Source organism: Esox lucius, chromosome 1 (assembly GCF_011004845.1).
Source record: "Esox lucius isolate fEsoLuc1 chromosome 1, fEsoLuc1.pri, whole genome shotgun sequence".
NCBI lineage: Eukaryota > Metazoa > Chordata > Actinopteri > Esociformes > Esocidae > Esox > Esox lucius.
In genome coordinates, this window is record NC_047569.1 from 20,760,214 (window position 1) to 20,782,645 (window position 22,432).

Consider the following 22,432-nt stretch of genomic DNA (forward strand, 5'->3'; position numbering starts at 1 on the left):
ACCCTAAGTACTTTTCTTAATTTGTTTACCTGAGCAGCTGGGTTTGGTCCTTGAAATTCTCTTGTAGGCATAAGGTTCCTTTTTACAGTCGTGTTTGACTGATATAATGCCCATGTCTTACACAGGTGGTTTATTCCTTCTATTTATCACATCTGAACAGGCTGGAATTCACAAAAAGGGCATTATCAAAATGTACATGATTTCAGCATTACTTCCACCTCTTGCTGTGAACATAATCACCAAGAGAAACAGGGAAATACATTTTTGACTAGGCCTTCAAAAAATTAAATTAAGCCATAATGTATGAAGGGGTGTGTTATATGGGCAATATACCACAACTAAGTATTGTTCTTTGGCACAACTCATCGTGGATTGTTTGGACACATGCTCTATACCACAAATTCCCAAGATGCTTTATTTCCATTATAAACCGGTTACCAACACAATTTGAGTAGTATAAAGTGGTGTGGTGTTATACCACTGGTATACGCTCTCTTATACCACAGCTATCAGACATTCAGGATTCCAATATACTTTATAATATACTTCACACTCAATGGAAAGGAAAAAAAACGATTTGGTTTTACCCTTTTTATTTTGCTTATTCAATAGCTGTCAGGTAAACAGGAAATGACGTAGGTAGATCTGAAAAGCGAGGTAACAGGAATAAGACTTCATCATTGTCGTTCTTGATGAATGTGTGAGTGTGTGTGTTTTGTCAGATCAGCGGGAGTTGGAGTTTCTAGGGCATTCATGCATCCGGTAGGCACACATGTAGAAGATACCTTGAAAAGTATGAAAACAGAATAGGGAGATATTACTATTCAGTTCATGGACATGCTGGTCTCTGGATTATCCACTAATGAACAAGATTATTAGGTAATCAATTGTGCTGCACTGAACCATAGTTTGCACAGTTTGTAAATGGAAATCTGTTCCTTACTTAGTGCAAATGTAAAGGGATTTGGGTCATCCTACCTGAGAAAAAGGTGAGGACCACGGCCACCCAACCCATGATGTAGGACCAGGAGAAGCGCCAGTTCCCATATCGTTTCCCATAATAGTTTACCGTCACCCCAGTGTACACAGCCATCGCCAGCAGTACAAAGAAACCTATGGACAGGTATTTAAAAGCAGCATGATCCATTTAATCACATTAATGGAAAGATACTTTTTAAAGAGGTATATGGTATTTTCTGCGTTGTTATACTTTATTTTCTGGGTTTGTGTGCTCTAGTGTTTTTGCTGAAAGTGCAGTTGGCTGGATTCAGACCCGCGCTGCAGCAGTGAGCCCCGGAGGCAGCAGCTTAGACCCCTGCTCCACACTATGCCACAGATAAACCCACACGTGACAGAGAGAAGTTACACACTAACAGGAAATGAAGAAGAGGATGCCGGCAGCAAACGTCTTGTCAAACCCATCGAAGGAGGAGTAATGGATGAAGGCCATGACTCCGATCACGATACCAATGAAACAGGCCAGCAGGGAGAGGATCATAAAGGCACGGGTGGCGTCCCAGTACGCTGGTGACAGGGGAGCAAAGGGCGATGATGACCCAAGTGTGAGCGGTTACTCAATAAGCACTTTGCGTAATATCAGTGGCATTTTGCACAAATTATTCAACTATAGGGATTCTCAACTAAAGCTGTCGGGGGGAGAAAATAAGCTGATTCAGCTGAATGTGACCTATAGTAAATGTGATGGCAAAAAGCACTTGTCGCTCTTACCAATGCTATCTGTGTGTGTCATGCATTTCCCTGGCACACAGTATCGCCATAAGCCCTGATGCATATAGTTGTTGGAGTGACGATACTGCATCCAGTAATCAGTTGCTGTGGAGATGATGAGGAGAATGTTCCCGACTCCAGCGCAGAACAACCCACCACCCATGAAGCTGTACATCCTGCCAAGAACACTGCCAAACACAAAGGTTACACAGTCAACATACATCTCAGGCCTGGGATGCATCTCAATACACTACCATTTTATGACTGGTGAATGTAGCAAAGACCAAGAACAACACAACACTGAGTAGATTGTTGGCTTTAAATAGTTGAAAGGGTCTAGGGTGGATTATAGACCACTCCTTACTTTGAATAAACTATATTCTTATGAAGGATACTCTTACAAGGCAACATTCATATTCCAATTAACATTCTTTAGTATAGCAAGAGGTTTTCAAATGCCAATTACATCCTAATAGCTTTGATATACTTTCACTTGTCTGACATGCCTGATCAGACTCATTTCTATACAAAATATACACTAATATACACATTACCCTCATTGTCAAATGACAGATAACATCACATTTTACCCACACCTCTCAGATTAGCAAGAACTTACCTTTATTTCCCTCTTGGTGAAAAACTAAGAAATGTCAATATTTCAGGGGGTTGTCAAAGCACTCCAGAACCCAATATTGCCCAGGATGGCAGGAAAGTTTTGTTTGTGCATAGGAAACCCGGCGAACAAACGTCCCCTGGGAACAATAGAGCATGCTGAGCAACAACCAATCACAGGGGATGAGTTTTGTTTTTTAGGGAATCTGCTGAAAATACAAAACTATTAAAGCGCTGTAATACTGATGACACAAGGGTTTCAATTCAAAATGTTGCACTACTGTCCACAGTAGACATGGGTTTGCAATCGCTTCCACACTACTGCTGTCAAGTGAATTTCTCATCATAAATTTCACAGAGAAAATAAGTATTGTTGTGTTTCTTATGTTGGGAACATTTTAAATTGAGTACACAGGTATTACAATCTTAATCTGAACTACAGTTAAACTCACAAAACTGCTTTCTATTCATAATTCACTACATAACTTCCATTGCTAGTGTAGTGTCTTAACACATTCTATAAAAATTTGGGATTAGACTAATATGCTGTTTCATGAATCTGGGATTGTTGAAAATTGTGAAGATCTGTGAAAATTTGTTTGGTTTTCTAAATATTAACAACATTATTCCATATATATTTATCACTCTCAGACAAATAGGTGCTATCTAGAACATAAAAGGGTATTTTGTCCCCATGTAAGAACACTTTGTGTCGAATTACAAGTTTCACAGAGGATTCTACATGGAACATAAAAGGAATAATAAAAGGTTTTCCTATGGGAATAGATAAAGAACTATTTTAATCATATTTCTAATGAAAATATTTTAGATATTTAGCTGGATTAATGTCAATGTCAGATATAATAAAAGGTATGCCATTTTTACATTATATTGTCCAACAAGCGTTTACATTTTTTATTTCTTATTTCTTATCTTAGTTTATTTAAATATGTAAGACATATCAACAAATCTTTGTCTTGTTTTACAGCATTATACAACGTGCCATGACTAATGCCATTAGAAAATCCCCAATAAAACATTCTATGGGAGTTTTCAAATGTCTGATACTCCATCATTGTCATTAGACAAAAAATCTGACAGCATTGATGTTTTACAGAGTTCACAAAATTATAAATTAGTCAAGTGGTATTCAAAGAATCAAGTAAATGTTTCCTTTTGTGCCTTATCTATCATGGAGATGGAGTTGACATTTTGTGGTGATTTGAACTTTGTAAACTGTCCATGAATGGACTTGTAGCTCTAACCCTATATTATTGAGCCATGCTGGAACTAAAAAGGAAGCTCCAGTAGGACAGCTTCTATGTGACCTAATTTCAATAGTATATTGTGGACCACCACAAGATGTTGGAGTGTCGCTGGGAATTTGTGCCCATTCAGTCAAAAGAGCATTTATGAGGTCAGGCACTGATATTGGACAAGAAGGCCTAGCTCGCAATCACTGTTCCAATTCATCCCAATGGGGTAGCGATCAGGACTCTGTGTAGGCCAACCCGTCAGACCACATCTTTATGGACCCCACTTTGTGCACATGGGCACAGACATGCTGGAACAGGAAAGGGCCTTCCCCAAACTGTTGCCACAAAGTTGGAAGATCCAAATTGTCTAAAATGTTTTTGTATCCTGCACCATTAAGATGATCCTTTACTGAAACTAAGAGGCCTAGACCAAACCCTGAAAAACAGCCCCAGACCATTATCCTTCTACCACCAAACTTTACAGTAGGTACTATGCATTCCGGTAGGTAGCATTCTCCTAGGATCTGCCTCTCAAATTCCTCCAACAGACTCTAGAGAACATGTTCCCACTGCTCCAGAGTCTCGTAGTGGCGTGCATCACACCGCTCCAGCCGAAACATGGCATTGCACATGTTGATGTGAGGATTTAATACAGCTGATCTCACATGGAAATCCATTTCATGAAGCTCCCAACGCACAGTCTCTGCTGATGTTGTTTCCGGAGGCAGTTTGGAACTCTGTGTTGAGTGATGCAACAGATTATGAGATTTTTACAAACTACGCACTTCAGCACATCGTAACTGGACTTCTGTTGCTCTTAGACACTTCACTTCCCAATTAAAGTGGCACTGAGCTCTTCAGGACGACCCATTGTACTGTTTGTCTATGGAGTTTTCATGGCTCTGTGCTGGATCTTATGCATCTGTGAGCTATGGGTGTGGCTGAAGCACCTGAACACAATAATTAGTAGGAGTGTCCACATACTTTTGGCCATATAGTGTGTGTAAAATGGCTCAATTAGGCAAAATGGTAGGGCTGTGTAGCAGCCACTAGAGGGTGCCTTAAGTTAAGTCATACATCCACAAACTTGTATGTAGCTATTTCCATAGGCCTCTTTCACATAATCTAATCAGTGTACCGTATATTTGTTATTTATCAACCTCCATCTGACTCACCAGCATTTTTAGAAGTACAAGGGATCATCTCTGCAAATTCTTTGCACACTGAGAATTGTCAAATTTCTACTGTATGTCAGATTAGTCAAGTTACATTCAAAATCATCTGCCATTGATATCAAACATCTTGGTATTTTTCATTCTTACCGTGTGTATAGTACTGCTTAATTTCATTTGAAAAGGTATAATGGTTTCCGGGTGGTTCCTTGGCTGTCCATATAGAATAATCGTTTTTTTTTCTCTCTGGAACAAAAATGTTCTACAGTGAGTGCGACAACCGAAGAACTCTTACGGAACCCTTTTCTTCTGAGTGTATACTGAATTTACACAGATGTGAAGTGGCATTTCAGTGGGTTGTTGAACTGAGTGTTGCTGCTTGAATGGAGCACTGGGGGGTTGTGAATCAGGAAAAGATCCTAATCCACAGCATAAACATACTCAAATATTAGAAAAACAATGCCTCTTCTGCTTAACCCCTTTCCTATGAATTCCAGGATTATGTCCAATCTCTGTGGGTCCCTTTGTACATTTGCTTATCATAATAAATGTACTTCCTCTTTGCCCAATGCCCAACACATTACCAGATCCAGCATTCACACACAACTGGGTGTAGGAAGGAACTACTTTCCAGTACTCTCCAGTATTATTACACTGACTTCAATATGGTGATGACAGTCTTCACTACAATTCGTATGATATAAAAGCAACACAATCTAAAAGATACCACTAAAACATCTTTATGCTCACTAGTCCCTCTCTGTTCAACAAAACCTGTATCTTACCTTCAACCATGTGAATCTGTGGTTCTCAGAACAGACCAAAGTCTTCACTGATATCAGTGTACTAGGCAGCAGGGGGGTCTACACTGAGCCACAGAATACTGGAGGTTCAAATTAAACACAGAGAGATTTTAAAGACCTGGGAGGAATGGGTCTCAAGTGGAAAAGCTCACAGGATCCTCTTTTTATTGGTTAAACAAATCATTGATCTGATGACAGAACATAAAAATGTGTGTTAATTAAGGGTATAAGTGTACACATTTTCAGCATCACAACCTAAAATGACAAAGGCTATTTCATCTGGTGTTGAGAAAATCCATATCCATTAAAAAAAAAGCAAAGGCTGATTTCACAATGACAAAGAAGCTCTATTTATACCTTGTGTTAACATGTTATTTATCCTGGACCAGATTCTTCCCACATGTTTAGACGAATAAAAGAAGCATTGTGTCATGATTGTAATAGGGTCTAAAAAAATGTGTCTCTACTAGATTGGGATAAACATACACATGAAGGAACCAGGTATAAACAGGGCTAAACAACGAAAATAAACACTCAGTCCCTCCTTCATAGAAGCCCAACTCTAGGATGGTCTTTTTAACAGAGTTTTGCCTCATCTACAATATTATCTTTCATCCCACAGACATAAAAATGGTTTCATGGTAAACAAGAAAACATAAGGTACATTCAAACATCTTCTGTATAATATCTACAGTCATTTTTAAGACTTTTTATGTTCTCAAAATACAATATATCTTTTTTATTCCAGGTCAAATATTTAAAAAACTTTCAACAATAACTATATACAAATGAAGCCTGACATAACACAACAACAATTATAAATAGTCAAATAAAAAGACACAAAAATGATAAATAATCAAATTAAAAAAGACACAAATATGAATCAATGCTGAAAAGGCAGGTGGCAAGTCTACATGCTTTCCCTTTTGTCTTCAGTTCGTTTCATTCCATGGCAAAAGGCTGGAGTTTAGTAAAGATGGAAGCAGCAAAACAACCTCAAAAAATGGCGGAGAACTTCACGTCACATATTCTGCTTGCAGCTATATGAAATTCTGAAAGTGAACAAATACACATCACACTCAGCAGGGGTCTGCAAGGTCTGGGACCATTAACAATGTTTAACGTGGGTAAAAAAATTTACATGAGTCCCAAGGATGCTCAGGCACAGCTAGGACTTTAATCATTTTTGAATAATATTTATTCTAGACTGAAAAAATATTTAAATAAAATGTATTGTTTGGCAGACCTACATTTCTATTGATATTTGTTATTAAAACAAATGAATGCAACAGTTTATGCAAAACAGTTTTGTGATCTACTTGTTGCCTGATTTGGCCTGCAAGGAAATTGGTCAAGCACTTAAAATCTGGCAAGAAATGAGGGTAGAAAAAAGAAAAGTAGAACTTTTTAAAAGAAGACAACAAGGAACACTGATAAAAACTATGAGACTAACAAATGTCTTGCTGTACTTCACACTGGACTCACCTCTTCCCTCCTCTGGGCAGCTGCAGGTCCTCTCTGTCCAGTTGGATCCTGGAGGGAGGCAACTCCACCCAGGCCACCACAGCCTGACATCTGGCCCTGGGGCAGGAAGCTTGACGGGCAATATGGGATTACCCCCTCATCTGCCCGATGACAATAGACAATACTGCAATCACGCAAAAGTGCAGCTGGAATTATATGGGTCAGACTCTAAGTGATGAACCAGACTAGACCCACCACCACTACCAGCCGCCTGTGAAGAGGGGATTGCTGCTAGATATGTGCGCTTAAGCCGATGCGTCCCTTTAAGTCCACAGGGGATTTGTATGCATCAGAATATAGACCAAGTATTACTAAACCTCAGTCATATTGCTATACTGTATGTGTTTGTGACTTTGCAGCTGTTAGGTGGACCTACGCGTACCCTGTGAGCCCCACATGGCAGTGCCTCTCTTCTGGGGGGAGGAGTCTCCTCTCCTCTGCAGGGCTGGTGAGTTGCCTGATGATGGTGTGCGGCTGCAGCTCAGCACATCAGACAGGAGGTGCATGGGGTCATCTACACCAGGGGGTGGGGTCGGCGGAGGCGGCAGGTCATTGACAGCTAATTATTAAAAACCACTGTCAGCAATCGACCACACAGGTTGCCCCTTAAAGCACTGCTGTCTATCATGCTGCATTTAGGTGTACACTATAGGACTTTTCCCATGCACACGAAATAGGAAGGTAATGTAAAATGTCAAGTTAAAGCCAAGCTCTTCCAAAAGCTATTGCCTGGTGAGGAAATATGATATGAAGATAAAATAAACCGCCTACTGTCCAAATGATCTTACCTGCTTGGTCATGATGATCTTGCCTGTGCTGCCCCTCCCTCAAGCCTTTCTGCTTGATCCTGGTTCTGTGTCCCTGCGTAGTATGGATCGACTCAGACGAAAATGAAGGAGATTGTCCTGACAACAAAGAAAAGCGATGTCATTGTCAGAAATAGAGTTTCTATAAAACTACTTTGTGATACATAAAATTATAAAAATAATTTAGTGTAATAGGTCAGTGCTTTAGCCAAGTACTATACTCCTGTACCATTAGTTTTCATGCAAATACCTGTATCAATGGCAAAGCAACGAATGACAAAGGACGTGGCTACAGCACACTCTGTACAGTTCTGTGACCAGGCTGTTCATTCTCAGACTAGCTACACATAATTGCTCTATTAGTTAAACAATGAGAGTACGTGTGGGAAAAGCTAACCTTCTCCACCATTCCTCTCTGAGTTAAAGCTGTCCCCTGTGAAAGTGTTTCCCCACTGGCTGACATCATGGACATCCTCGGCAAACTGCTTCGGGTTGGACTGAGAGACTTGGCAACTGGGCCCGTAGCGGGCCAGCAGGTCAAACTGCTGCAGACGGGGACTGACAGTGGAGGCTGGTGTTTCCTCCTGGGCGGGGTGTGGGAGTGTTGTTGTAGACTGTCTGCAGGAGTCTTGGCTCTGGGCAAACTCCTCCCCTCTTGAGGAGGGAAGGCTGGGTAACTCCTCCCTGGAGCCCTCCATTAGGTAGGTCCTGGCTGGCAATGGGGGACACCAGTCCTCCTCATCCTCATCAGAGCTACAGGAGGAACAGGAGGAACAGGAAACATAATTAAGACATGGGGGTGGGAGGGGAAGAGAAGTTCCTGACACACTGATTGAAAAGACCGCCAGTAAGAAAAACACACTGATCTCTGAGGAATATGCAAGATAATAAACGTAAATCTTTGACAGAAGAAATTCGTAAGATGTTAAAGCCGATTGGGTACAGACCGGCCACTAGGAGTAGTGATGAGCTTCTTTGAGTTACAGTTTTTGAGGATTGCTCACACACAGTGAATGCTGAGACAAAAGCATCAAAACTTTAACTTTTGTAATCGTGCCTTAAACCAAGGCACAAAAAGTACAAACACATTTTCTGCTTTACACTTTGTTTGCAAATCCTGCAACACACTTTGCAATTCTGCAACACACTTACAAAACACTATACCCGGTTTCTTACATTAGACAGTTTGTTCTAGAATGAAACCTCCTGCAATCTTTGGGAAACATTTCTATTCAAAATGCAAAACACACCTGAAATTGGCAAGCCACCCCAACACACACAGGAAAACACTTGTACAGTAATTGAACACAAACCAGTCTGAGCCTAAGCACTACAAATAAACCTCAGGTAAGCTCACCTCTTTTGTGAGAACTTTGCAAAAAGAAAGGCAGCGAGAGGAAGAGGAATAGAGAGAGGGGAGTAGGAGGAGGACGAGAACAAGAACAAAGAAAGGGACAGGCAATAGACGGATACATATTTCCTGACAACATTAGGGCCACTTTGGTGAACTATGTCAAAAATCATGAAGGAGGCAGAGACCAGCCCAACCTGAGTCACTACACAGTAGCATCCATAATACAGACATTTAGACTGGAGAACAGGTATGTCTTCAACTTTCTACACTAGACTGTACCTATGTAATTATTGCACATCTTTCTGTGTCACAGTACAATACATTGTAGTCCTACAATATTAGTAACCATAAAATAGGTATAGTGCTGTGAAGTACATGTAAAACAGGGTTGATGTTACTGTATACAGTCTGACAGTACAGCATGTAAAAAAAAACCCAATGAGATCATATTCTGGCATTTTCTACAGAATTGCAAGACATCCTCATGAGGGTGGAAAGCAATGTCTGCTCAGCCATGAAGAGGAACTGTCCATTGTCAATGCTTCAGCAACCACAATAACCTGTTGTATACCTGACCCCTTAGTCCCCATTTATCAATCCGATTGAGGAATTCTTTTCAGTTTGGTGTTGGAAAGTGTCTGACCACCAACCATGTCCTCCTGCCTCTTCTCCAAGCAATGGAAGAGGCATGCAGAGACGTTAAGGTGGGGTCACCCCAGGGTTAGATACGGCACCCAAGGTGACATTTTCCCGGTTGCCTAGCCAGGGACCACACTGCTTGTGATGTGGCCAACACAGAAGCCAGGATCCATGAACCATCCTCCCCATCCCTTACAATAAAAAAATGTTGTTAACCATTGCACTGCAATTTAACTGTACAAAAAATGTCTGTGAGATTACAGTAACATTTTGTATTGATTACTGTACTGTAATTCTACCTTTCGTTGTGGTTTTGTTGTTGTAAAATCCTGCTATGGCAAAACAATAGTATCCTTTCAATCTTTGTGTTCAATGAAACACGAGAGGATGTACTGTACTGGAACAATCTTTCAGCCTGTATGAGAAAATGGTAAAAGGTTTACAAAGTACTAAAGACAGCAGTGATTTGTAAGTACACCAGTGTATTGTTGCTGCTTTGAAAGAGTAATTCAAATGGTGCATGTGTGTATCATTCTTGGGCAAAAATGCCATTTTGAAAAATTCCATTGTTAGGTTTTGATTGCAGAGTATCATTTAGACATAGAAATGAGATGTTTATCTTCAAGTGTTGTGTCTTATTTTGCTTGTATGCAGAGTTCTGAATCAAGTGTGTAAGCAATCGCAAAAAACTGTAAATAGAGTGGCTGATTGGAAGTAGCTATGCTAGACATTTTGGAAGTAAACATGACAGTTTGGTTTTATGGAGTGGTGCTTCAGTGGAACATAGATTATGATTAGTTCAATTTGAAATGGGGTTATCCAACCAATGGTGCACATCCGCTTCTTTATCAAAACCTCTTGTGACAACATCAAAGCACCTTTTCCAGACAGTCGGAAACACCCCTGAAATTCACTCCACTGGTTTTAAGTTTGAATTCATGGAGTTTTTTAATTTACTTTAACCCCAGTACTCTACCTAACCTTAACCCTAACCTTTTCAGTTTTGTAACTTTAACCCAAACTTTAAACCTAACCCCAGTACTTTGATACACAACATTAACATACACAAGCTTTAAATGAAATTTGTAAAGCGTCATATGTTCAATCTTTTTTTAATTCAAATTAAATATGTTTAAGTAGCACATTCCAATGAACCCTAACATAACCTAACATATCATACAAATTCAGTTGTCACAGATTTATGTATACTAAGTTAAGTATTCCCTAGAGATTGGGTTAATCAGCAAGGACAAAACTAGTTAGAATCATGTATACAGTACCAGTAAAATGTTTGGACACATTTAACCAAATGGGTAATTGTGTCCAAACTTTTGACTGGTACTGTAAATCTCAAGAAAGTTATTTAAGAACAATATTCCATCCATGACGCACAATTCATTCACTTGTTCTTCATCATCAAGAAGGCTTGACGAAGCATGTGAAAAGCCATATCCACAGATGGTAACTGTATTTGACAGAGTTACATTTAAAATAAGGAACCAGCAGCAATAGGTTACAAAACACAAAAGTGACTACAAATGATGTGTGTTGTCATGACAACGTCAGAGCAGATTTAGTAGAGGACATGTTATTGAAACAGGAAAGTGCTAATCCATAATATCAGACGGTGGCTAATGTCATTACAAAAGACACAGTACAGTCAGAGTAGCTCCGTCCCCCCAGTAACGTCCACAATCACATCTGTCACAAGCAGTTAGAGGAAACTTAACATTCCTTCGATGCAGCCATGCTAATGGTTTCAACTGAGCCTAAAGACTTTAACTTTGGTAAAACTTCAGAAAAGTTTACTATCAGGTTTAAACCAGAAATATCAAATTACATATTCTACTTTAAGATGGAGAATGCAAAAGCTGTTCAAAAACAAATTATCCCAAGACCATTTGAGGCACATTATTAGAAATCCATTACATGTGGACCTGCTGAATATTAAAAAGCAAGATTCGTATCGCTACTTCAAATGATTTTGGTCTGGTCATTCAGTACTGAATGGAAAATCAAATGCATGTGATCTTAATAGGGGTATACGAAGGTATATATTGGTCACCATATGTTTCGTCATCTCTTACTGCAATACACAGGCTTGATTTTTCTTTCGTAGTTCAAGATCTAGGAGTCATACAAAATCATGTGTTTCTTTACTCTGAGGATTAATCCCTAAATATAGTGAAAACCAACATCGTTCATAATAAAACATTATTCATTCATCTTTCAGTAACCCACGTGGGTTAGAATGTTTGTGTCAACCAATGAGAGTGGGACCTGCAGCTCACAAAATCTCAAATAGAACCAATGACTTGACGCATACGAGCAGTTTGGATACGGGAACTGAATAACATGCATGTGCACAGCGTGGCCGGTTCAGTTTGCAGGTAATACTCCTTCCATGCACCGTTATGGCTAAAACACACAACTTGCGTAATCGCACATACGAGTGCTTACACTGGTGCTATAAATGTATGGGAGTGAATGAAAGCCAACTGACAGACCACAAGCGTCAATGGCGTCATAGTACGCAAAATTAAATCTGTAAATGTAAATCTATTGCACGTAAAATGAAGCTGAAACAAATACGTTGATTAACTCAAGCAAACCAGCCATAATGAAAACCTAAGCATGAGAAAGCGTAGGGGTAAAAAGGGACTGTAAATAATAGTTTATTTCCTTGTCTAAATTATACTCAGACTTATTATACTCAGACTTTTGAAGAACTACCAGTGAAAAAAAGTAATTAACAATTAATTCATGCACATGTTTTTTTTTTTTTATGGCAGCAATATGCCCACGTAATTGTCCCTATGCCAATAAAATGTTATTTAAAGGCTTGTGTTTCAGGCTGAATATTGAAATCAATTGCTGCCTTACCTGCTTTGATTTTGAGCCTATGAAGGCTAACCCAGAGAACACTTGTGCACCAGAAGGAATGTGTTCTCCAGATGTCTTCCTTGATTGAGCTCTCAGGTGTCCAAGACACAAGGAGTCGCTATAGCAATTCAAGCCAAGGCAACCATATTCAATAACTGATCCCCAAAAACCTGGATGGTGCTGGCAAATTGCACCATCCTTTGTGGGACCCCTGGGCTAATCCAAGGGCCATATTCAAATCATGGTCTCCCAAAGATGCAGCTCACTGCAAGGCAGTGACTTTATGGCTGAGCCATTCAATGGACCTCCTTATCTGTATTTAACAAGCTATCTCATGGGAGGGTATCTACTGTACAGAAAATATATAAAACCTAGTGTTACCTGCTCATCCCCTCATGTCTTTCCCGCTTTGTCAAATCCTTTCCTTTATTAGCGGGCATTGGTAGAGACAACATGTTCTCCCAGTTGAGTGGTGCAGACTTGGATGAAGAACCCGTGGACCTCTGCTTTACCAGCTTGGCTACAGTAAAGAGAGAAAGCAGACCACCCACACACTCATTATTATAAATCTCAATAGAATATTAGAAATAAGCCATGTTAAAATATATGTATGCTGTACACCAGAACTCTCCAGCATTTAGATTGCAAGCTACCAGTAACCTGCAGCCCACACTTATATGAGTACCTTGCCAAGCGATTCTGAAATTACATGCAATTGTCATGTGTTCCTCCACAACCTGTCACAAACAATTCCAAGACATATTCTGCACTGTAAGCTCGCAGATATTATCTAATCAACATCCCACCCTTGTTTCGAAATTCATTGTTCAAAAAGGGATGTATTGTATAACTCTTTATGTGGGTTGACATAGTTTAGAATTTACCCGAAACCTTGTCAAAACTGTCAAGAAGGCTTAACTAGCAGATGTAAAGTATACAGTGCCCTTCAAAAGTATTGTAAATGTTGCGTTGATTAGATATCATGAATAAGTATGTTGTGCTGATTAGATATCATGATTAAGTAGGTATTTTGCATCTATTATTTATTATTATGATTGCAATCTTTGCAATTAAATCAACAGCAGCAATACAGAACCAGAACTGCACATTTCTTCCTCACTAGATGTGTAATCAAATGGCCAGATGTACCATTAAAGGGTAGTTAGCTAGAGATTATAACAACCAAAAAGGGTTTTGAAAGATGGATTAGTAATTTTGTATACCTTCTGAAATACCCACAACTGTCAATGTCATCTGGAAGTTCCAATGAGCTGAACAACACTAGCTAACAAAAAACTAAAACAATACTCAAGCTAGCTACCTTAAACCGGCCATTAGCTCCCATGTCATCAGACACCTTTGGATTATTAGAATCCATCTACTTTGGAATTCCCTCACTGTATCATAGGAATGGTCATGCGCCTAGTAATTATTACTGGAACTTTTGCCAACATAACAACACAGGCTTCACCACCACCTTCTAATCGGAGGGGCAACAGCCAATTTGGAAGTCAATGTATTTCTTTGCATTGTGAACTGATGCAATTAGATTTACTTGTTTCCCAATTCACTGTTGCGACTGAACATTTGCATGCTAGCTATGTGTTCACAATGGTAGTGTTTCTTATATCAACATTATGATTAAATTGTTGTAGTTAGCTGAACTTGGTGAGCCAACCAGGTGTTTTAATCATCTATTGCATATAAGATCAAACCAAATATTTTTTGTGGAAATCACTAAATAAGTTTTCGCCACATATTACTTCAGCTATTAAGTAAAACCCTTCATATTGAAGAGGTCCAGGAGGCTGCCATTGTGCACCTTGGCAGCAACTTAGGTTAACTACCTTACTCATGGCAAGAACAACAGATTTGGTCATCTGTAGCAAAAACATTTCATGTTTGCTCTGGTTAATTGCTAAAATAACAATATAAGTATTTAAAAACAAAATGTACGTTAGACTACTCTTTTCAAAAAATGTATAATATAAATGTAATATCTTGTACAGTGATTTGTAGAAGTGAATTCATGAAGTATAAGTGATCATAATTTGGTTTGATTAAAACTGATACATCTGAAAATGTTTTTGTGTTGAATTTACATTGCAGGGAAGGGGCTAGGTGACTGGCTGGGTGTTCAATTTGTCACAAACTCAGAGTCTAAACAGAGTCGGCCATATCCACACCTCATCATTTCATGTGCCCTAACTACGGCTCCGGAAAAAATGAAGAGACCACTGCACCTTTTTCTTTCCATTTCAAATAAGTTAAAGAGGAAAGTTTTGAGTGGGGAACAGAAGCGTTAAATTTGCAGTGGTCTCTTAATTTTAACCCTTCTGTTCCTCACTCAAAACCTTCCTTTTCAACTTTTTTGGAAAGAAAAATGGGCAGCGGTCTCTAAATTCGAACCCTTCTGTTCCTCACTCAAAACCTTCCTTTTTGATTTTTTCAGGAGGTGTATAGTACATTAGTAAGACTTAAGGTATTAGCAGTCTGTACCATTGCTTGTCCTGGCATACTGCAGCTTGGCATACTCTCCAGACTGGATGGTCCATTGGTCCTGATCCGGCCCCAGACCAAAGATGTCAGAGTTGGAAAGACCAGGCATACTGGTGTAGGGGTCAGGGCCCTGGGTGTAGGGCATGTTGGAGTAGCTGTCATAGTAAGCCAGACACTGCAGGTCCTCAGCAGCAGCTGTATTATTGATGGTGCTGTAGATAGGACTGTTGTTGGATGCTGAGCTGTACTTGTCTGACTGGCTCAGGTAATTGGAGATGCCAGCTGGTGGACGGAAATAGAAAGTCAATAAAAATGGAAAGTGGAAACCATTTCCTTAAATGAACCTCTTGATCTCCCCACTGCAATTTCAAGGTCATCGCCAAAAGCTCAAATAGGTTCCATCACTTCAGCAGCAATGACTTATTACTATTCATTTTGCTTCTATTCAAACAGATGTGTTTAATCCCATTTTAAGTTGCAAGATGTGACAGTGGTCTCTCACCATTATAGTATCTCTCTGTAGAGTCCAGTTTACCAGAGCAGCAGTTGACTGAGTCTTTTCCATTATTTGCAAGGCCAGGTGCAGGCCAGGAGTCTGCCAGCCAGGGGTAGTTCCCCATGTTAGAGCCCAACATCCCTGGTCTACTGTGGACATATGGAGAAAATTAAAGGTGAGATATTACTGTAAGTCGGTGCTTTTTGTAAAACAAAGAGTATATCATGTTTACACTGATATTCTCAGAATAAAACCCAGATCTCTACCTTCCATTGATTAGACCAGATCCATCATTGTGAGGGAATCCAACTACAGGAAACAACAAAAGGAATGACTGCAATTAAAAAACTATTTATTATGCAGTAAATTTAATCTAGGGCTGATTGCCAAATAAATTAATATAATATTCTATATACTGAAGGGCACAAACAGTGTTTCCCCATTGGGATTCTGGCATGCATTTGTCATTTCATTAAGGCCATGCTGTTTAGTCTGACCTAGATACACTAAAAGGAATAGATCACAGAAGCACAGGGATCCTGAACCCACAGATTACAACAGCTTCTGACACCTAAACTTGGTATTTGTGAAAATCAGGATTGGAATATATTAATAGTGTAACACTAATAGTAATGTTTGTATGCTATGTGGGCTGGATTTGTGGTTAAAGTCTTATAATAATCATACCTGCAGGTGTGTAGGCGAATGAGGTGGTGTAGTGTCCCAGCTCCTTTCTCCTGCGCTGGCGACAGTACAGCCAACCACTGAAGCCCATAAGCACCAGCCACAAGGCCACGCCCAACCCAGCGATAAATGCTGGTTGGCTCACCACGCCTGTGATCTGCTCTGATAGGCTGAGACTGCTATCTTTCTGCAGAGGGTCTAAAGGCAGGTCCACAGGTAGAGCTGAGTGATATAAAGTTGAGGGTAATCAGTTTAGCTAACTATTTTGCTAAATAGCTATATTCAAGATTGCCTACTGAATTAATAAAAAATAAATTAATAAAATGTTCTAACAGCAAGTCTTATATACTAGTAAATATACCCGTACTAAAAAGTTCAGAAAGCTGAACATCGAAACATGAGTCTTTAATATCTACCAGAGTGAATGGAGCCGGTTGACTGGCTATATAGTTGTGCTCAAACGTTTGCATTCCCTTGGAGGTTTGGTAATATATGTACCATTTGTAAAGAAAACATGATTGAGCAGGCGAAACACATGACTTTTATTTCTTATAGGATTCACATTCAACTGTTGGTCATAACAGAATGGCACAATCATAAAACAAAACATGGCAACAAATATTTTTTTTTACTGACCTCAACTGACCATTCGAAAGTCTGCACACCCTTAGTTCTTAATACTGTGTATTGCCCCCTTTAGTATCAATGACAGCGTGAAGTATTTTGTAATAGTTGTCTATGAGGCCCCAAATTCTTGCAGGTGTTATAGCTGTCCATTCGTCTTGACAAAATGCCTCCAGGGTCATGCAAAGTCTTTAGTCGTCTTGCATGAACCACACGTCTGAGATCTCCCTAGAATGGCACGATGATATTAAGGTCAGGAGACTGTGATGGCCACTCCAGAACCTTGACCTTTTTCTGCTGTAACCACTGGAGGGTCAACTTGGCCTTGTGCTTAGGGTCGTTGTTGTGCTGGAAAGTCCAAGAGCGTCCCATGCGCAGCTTTCGTGCAGAAGTCTGCCAGTATTTTCTGGTAACATGCTGCTTTTATCTTGCCATACATTTTCACAAGATTCCCCATGACTTTAGAGCTCACCCCCCCCCCAAAACCTCAGTGAGACACCACCATGCTTCACAATAGGGATGGTATTCTGTTCACTAAAGGCCTTGTTGAGCCCTCTACAAACACAGCGCTTATGGTTGTGACCATAAAGCTCTATTTTGGTCTCTTCACTCCAAATGACAGTTTTCCAGAAGCTGTGAGGTGTGTCAAGGTATTGTCGGGCATATTGTCACCTGGCTTTTTTGTGGCATTGGCGCAGTAAAGGCTTCTTTCTGGCAACTTATCGTATTGTGCTCCTTGAAACAAACACACCAGAGCAACCAGTATTTTCCAGAGCAACCAGTATTTCTCCTGAGGTTACCTGTGGGTTTTTCTTTGTATCCTGTTCAATTCTTCTGGCAGTTTTGTCTGAAATCTTTCTTGGTCTACCTGACCTTGGCTTGGTATCAAGAGATCCCCGAAAGTGATTGAACAGTACTGATTGGCATTTACAAGGCTTTGGATATCATTTTATATTGTTTTATTCCATTACCTTGTTACACAGGTCTTTTTACAGTTATTTTCTGCTCCCCATGGCTCAGCATCTAGCCTGCTCAGTGCATCCACATGAAAGCTAACAAACTCATTGACTATTTATACACAGACACTGATTGCAATTTTCCAACAGGTGTGGGAAATTCACCTTTAATTACCATTCTCACCTGTGTGTGTCACCTTGTGTGTCCGTAACAAGGCCAAACATTCAAGGGTATGTAAACTTTTGATCAGGGCCATTTGGGTGATTTCTGTGATCATTATGATTTAAAAAGGAGCCAAATAATAATGCGATGATAAATTGCTTCATATGATCACTATCCTTAAATAAAAGATGCATGATCAGTCATATTTTCAAAGTCAATGCCAAAATGTCACAATTTCTGCCAGGGAATGTTAACTTATGAGCACAACTGTACATGTTGAAATGAACTAGGTTCTGGTAGGAAAACAGACTCACTGAGAACCAGGTCGATAGGTGAGCTGTGTTCACCCACTCCCAAGCTAGTGACTGCAGCCACCACCACACTGTACTGGAGGTCTGGTAGCAGCCCAGTCAGTAAGACGGACAGCATTGCTCCATCAACAGTTCTGTTGATGTGTCTCTCTGTCTTGCTCTCAGAATCACTCCCCAGGCACCAGACCTGACATACAAACACACCAGCTTGATACTGAGAGATGGAGCGGCAGACACACTTTAGAAATGGAAATAAACTATGAAATACTATACACTAAGTCATGTTGAAAATAAGGAGAAGTACATATATTTTGTTGTCAGCCAGCTGACATACGATATGTTGAGCTTTAAATGCCTTACCAATAAACAGAGAAAATAAATGTGTTGTTTTTGTTGACTGCAACGGAAAACTAAGAGATCAAGTAAATAGAAATCTGACGCGTAAATTGGTTAAATTGGCTTGTTTTTGCCTTCGGTGTGTCACTGTTAACTGACACCAAGCAGAAAGCCATTTGCTATGATGTATTAAAAGCAGCATGTGTCAGATGTAGCATAGCATTTCTGATATGCACAGCATCTTTGGGCAACAAAAAATAAAACTGTCTGCTTAAAATCAAAGCACTGCATTTGTATATTATTTTTCCAGTGAACAGCTGTAGTGACTAATTAACAGCGCACTTTTCTCTATATAAACCCAGTCAAACTGTCAAAAGAACTTCCCTTGAGCCAGCAGCTTCAACAGTCTTCAGACTGTAGCCTCACCTTGTACTCCAGGACTGTACCACTCTGAATGTCTGTGGTGGGGGGCTCCCAGGAGACACTGATGCTGGAGCTGTTGGTAAGCTGGACCACCGACACAGCCCGTGGGGGAGCACTTAACACTAGAATAACGTGAACAAGGCAAACTGTTAGTTACCGAGATTCAAAGGATGAAAGTAATAACTGTTTAATAATAGAATTTCTAAAGCCCCAAGAAATGTCCACACATTGTTGCATTTTAACTAGGATTGTCTCCTACTAATCTACACATCATACTCCACACTTTACAGTTAGTGGCCTCCGCTTGATGTAAACTGTAGTGACACAAGTGATTTGAAGATAAATTCAGCAGTATCAATACGTTCCGTTTGTTGGGTAGTGGATAGCAAAGCTCAGTCATGACCACCAAGGAGCAAGGGACAAGGAAAGACACAGATAGGGGAATGGGTATAAAAAGATGTTGAACGCCTTGAATAACCTTATGAGATGGCTGAGAAACCGCTAGACTAATCAGAGAGGCTAATCAGAGAAGTGCAACTTCAACACTGCTACTTGTTTTACCTGAATGGTAGGGTGTCAAAATGGAAGCCATTACTATAGAAAACCCACTCTGAATCCTGTTTGAAATATGACAAAAACACTAATGCAAGGTGTTACACAACATTGGCACATAACCTGAAGAACAATGCCCCTAAACTGTGAAACATGGAGAAAACATAATGTTATGTGGACGTTTATCATCATCAGAGCTGCAAGAAAGCTGTAACTGGAATGGAAGCACACACTCAGAGCTACTGTATAGTACAATGGCTAAGCAATAAGAAGGTAAACGTCCTTAAGTTGCCAGGTCAGAGCCCTGACCTAAATCCAATCAATCATTTGTGGCATGACTGGAAAATTCCACAAGGAATTTGATACAGCATGAACAGTTTCGCAAACAAGAATGGATAAATATTACCAAATCGAGGCGTGCACAGTTGGTAGAGACCTTTCCCAACAGATTCATATCTGTGCATACTGCAAAACGTGGTTCCACCAAGTGTTATCTCAGGGGCGAATACTTATCCAATGACGATATTTCTGTTTTATATTTTTTTATTTAAAGCCCCCTTAAAAGGTCGGTGCATGCTGAGTAGATAACTGTTAAAAAAAAACTTTGAAAAAACGAGGTACAACAAAATGTAAAAAAAAAAATTCTATAAGCAATGTTGATGTTCCTTGACCCATGTGTTTTCTACGAACTGACAGGATGGATCAGAGGAATTCTGACTCATACACACAGAACGCCTTCATCTGTCTTACCCTCCACTGGGGTGCGCAGGACCAGCACGGGGCTCTCCAGTCCCTGCAGCTCATTGAAATAGGGGCGAATCTTCACCTCGTACTCTGTGTTCATGCGCAGGTCTGAAAGCATGGTGCCAAGCACGGGGCCCGCTTTCACATCCTGGGCCAGCCAAGTGCCGCCAACGGAGCGGTACAGCAGCTTGTAACCCTGTACATACTGGGACGGACGCAGAACCTGACCAACACAAAACCGGGCGGACATAGACCTGCTTAATGATCGATTCCAAAACCTTTTCAGGGCATTAAGTACAGTAGAAAATACCATATTGTTTTTCCAGATTCATACTCAGGTTTACTCACAGTCCAGGAGATTTTTGCTCTGGTGGGTGATAGGACCACAGGCTTCTGCAGGTAGACAGACACCTCCCGTAATTCTCTCTGCACCTGTCTCTGGTCCAAACCCTGCTCCACAGGACTTCCATCTTTAACAACACAGAGAGATGGGCATTCAGAGCAACCTGACTTCATACTCACGGTACAGAGAACAGCACGGCATCAGGCTCCTCTGCAGTAAGAACAACTACCAAACTGTTCAAGTGACTGAGCGATATCACACATATTACATGCTGTTTTGTGTCCGTACTGACCCTGTGTCCTGACGGGTTCGGAGATGGGGCTGGGGTCACTCAGTCCATACGAGTTGACTGCTCGGACAATGAATAGGTAGACTGTGTTTGGGTACAGGCCGATCACCATATGCCTCTCCTGTTTCACATGGTCAGCCACCGTCTGCCACGCAGTGCCAACAGATTGGCTGGAATAGAAAGCAAACCAATTACAGGTTCTGTAGGGATGTTCTAGAATTGTTTTCCCCCCTAATATGAGTAATAAAACAAGTATTATAGTTTTATTACCATTTGGTTCCTCTCTAGGGTATAGTTTCTCCAGTCAATTACCCTGCGATAGACGAGCCCAGACTAAGGCAGTAATGCTACAGGCTACATTTCTGGCCCACTCCTTAACTAGGGCCTGGATTTAATGCCAAAGCGTGGTTAAAGGCACTGCAGCTTTTAAAGGCAATGTTCTGGAGAGCCCATTAACAGTAAAAGCTGCATATTTTGGAAAGTCTGCCGCGATACCTATAATTCACTTTCGGATGGAATCATGTCCTATGTGTCAGATTGAACCTGAATGACAATCTGCCCTTGACTCTTTTTCGAACCCCTTCAAGCGTCACTTTTCTCCTCTCTAGTTCACGTCCATTTAACCCTGTTCTCCAGGCCCACGGGTGTTAGTGTAGTAGGAGATCCCCATGCAGCGCCGGACAGCTCTTTTTAAAGAGTTCTCTGTTAGATGAGGTTTGAGGAAAGCAGCTAACAGCGACCCATGGGAATGCCACCTTTCAAACTGCACTGTCAGTCTCTATGCCAATCTGCAAGCATCCTGTTGGCCTGTCTGTGTGTTGTGCTCTGGCTGGAGCCTCTGTCCTCTCTGCCTCTGTAATGAGAGCTCATTGGCTGGTTTGCCCCTTCCATAGCCCCAGGTCAGTGCTGTTCAGGTCCATGGGAATAATGGGTCTTTTTTCTTCATGCAACTGATTCTGGGATTCTCTGCTCCAGTATGCTTTATGTTTTCATGGAATCTTCTATGGCAGTTTGACTTCATATCATTATTTCCTGCCCCTGAAGCACAAGTATGAATGGCTGAGTTAAACCCAAATTGACATTCTCTGTACACATCAATGACGCAACTGATACAGCAATAGACTTAGCAAGGCCCCGGTACCCGGCACTGCAATAGAAAATCTCTGTTCACACGGTGCCCTGCAGAGACATTTATTTCCAGAGTTTGGACCACGTCATTCTAAATATGTGGC

The 22,432-nt window shown here is 40.5% G+C and overlaps 2 protein-coding genes across 6 annotated transcripts in view; both read right to left on the reverse strand.

Moving 5' to 3' along the window:
• Window positions 1-578: 578 nt before the first annotated feature.
• On the reverse strand, window positions 579-2,491 carry lim2.3 (lens intrinsic membrane protein 2.3). Of its 2 annotated transcripts, none has more exons than XM_010892242.3 (5): window positions 2,283-2,318; window positions 1,729-1,916; window positions 1,375-1,524; window positions 979-1,113; window positions 579-785 (listed from the first exon to the last, which is right to left on the reverse strand). In XM_010892242.3, the coding sequence occupies exons 2-5, from the start codon at window positions 1,901-1,903 to the stop codon at window positions 724-726; spliced, it is 522 nt and encodes a 173-aa protein (XP_010890544.1). In that variant the 5' UTR covers window positions 1,904-1,916; window positions 2,283-2,318; the 3' UTR covers window positions 579-723. The 2 variants fall into 2 exon arrangements, with proteins under 2 accessions (XP_010890544.1, XP_010890543.1); XM_010892241.4 differs by lacking the exon at window positions 2,283-2,318 and adding an exon at window positions 2,348-2,491 and having other exon boundaries at window positions 581-785.
• A 3,206-nt stretch (window positions 2,492-5,697) lies between these two features.
• The window catches only part of zgc:77784 (Ig1_Robo domain-containing protein), a 56,648-nt gene continuing 39,913 nt past the window's right edge, over window positions 5,698-22,432 (reverse strand). The window contains exons 12-26 of one of the 4 annotated variants that reach the window (XM_020051836.2): window positions 21,204-21,370; window positions 20,917-21,038; window positions 20,575-20,791; window positions 19,276-19,394; window positions 18,517-18,700; window positions 16,463-16,681; window positions 16,042-16,084; window positions 15,782-15,921; window positions 15,280-15,561; window positions 13,162-13,300; window positions 8,302-8,657; window positions 7,887-8,003; window positions 7,481-7,657; window positions 7,060-7,199; window positions 5,698-6,626 (exon numbers count right to left, since the gene is read on the reverse strand). In XM_020051836.2, the coding sequence (XP_019907395.2) occupies window positions 6,615-6,626; window positions 7,060-7,199; window positions 7,481-7,657; window positions 7,887-8,003; window positions 8,302-8,657; window positions 13,162-13,300; window positions 15,280-15,561; window positions 15,782-15,921; window positions 16,042-16,084; window positions 16,463-16,681; window positions 18,517-18,700; window positions 19,276-19,394; window positions 20,575-20,791; window positions 20,917-21,038; window positions 21,204-21,370 (2,434 nt within the window). In that variant the 3' untranslated portion in view covers window positions 5,698-6,614. Of the gene's footprint in view, window positions 6,627-7,059; window positions 7,200-7,480; window positions 7,658-7,886; window positions 8,004-8,301; window positions 8,658-9,908; window positions 10,089-10,196; window positions 10,313-13,161; window positions 13,301-15,279; window positions 15,562-15,781; window positions 15,925-16,041; window positions 16,085-16,462; window positions 16,682-18,516; window positions 18,701-19,275; window positions 19,395-20,574; window positions 20,792-20,916; window positions 21,039-21,203; window positions 21,371-22,432 lie in introns of those variants that run through there. The other 3 variants (XM_010892239.3, XM_010892238.3, XR_004576244.1) reach the window with 3 other exon arrangements.

Coding starts and splice junctions, on each gene's coding strand:
- lim2.3 (XM_010892242.3), bottom strand. CDS start 1,903: ATGTACAGCTTCATGGGTGGTGGGTTGTTCTGCGCTGGAGTCGGGAAC. Junction 1,525..1,728: donor GACACACACAGATAGCATTG/GTAAGAGCGACA, acceptor CCCTGTCACCAG/CGTACTGGGACGCCACCCGT. Junction 1,114..1,374: donor CATCCTCTTCTTCATTTCCT/GTTAGTGTGTAA, acceptor ACCTGTCCATAG/GTTTCTTTGTACTGCTGGCG.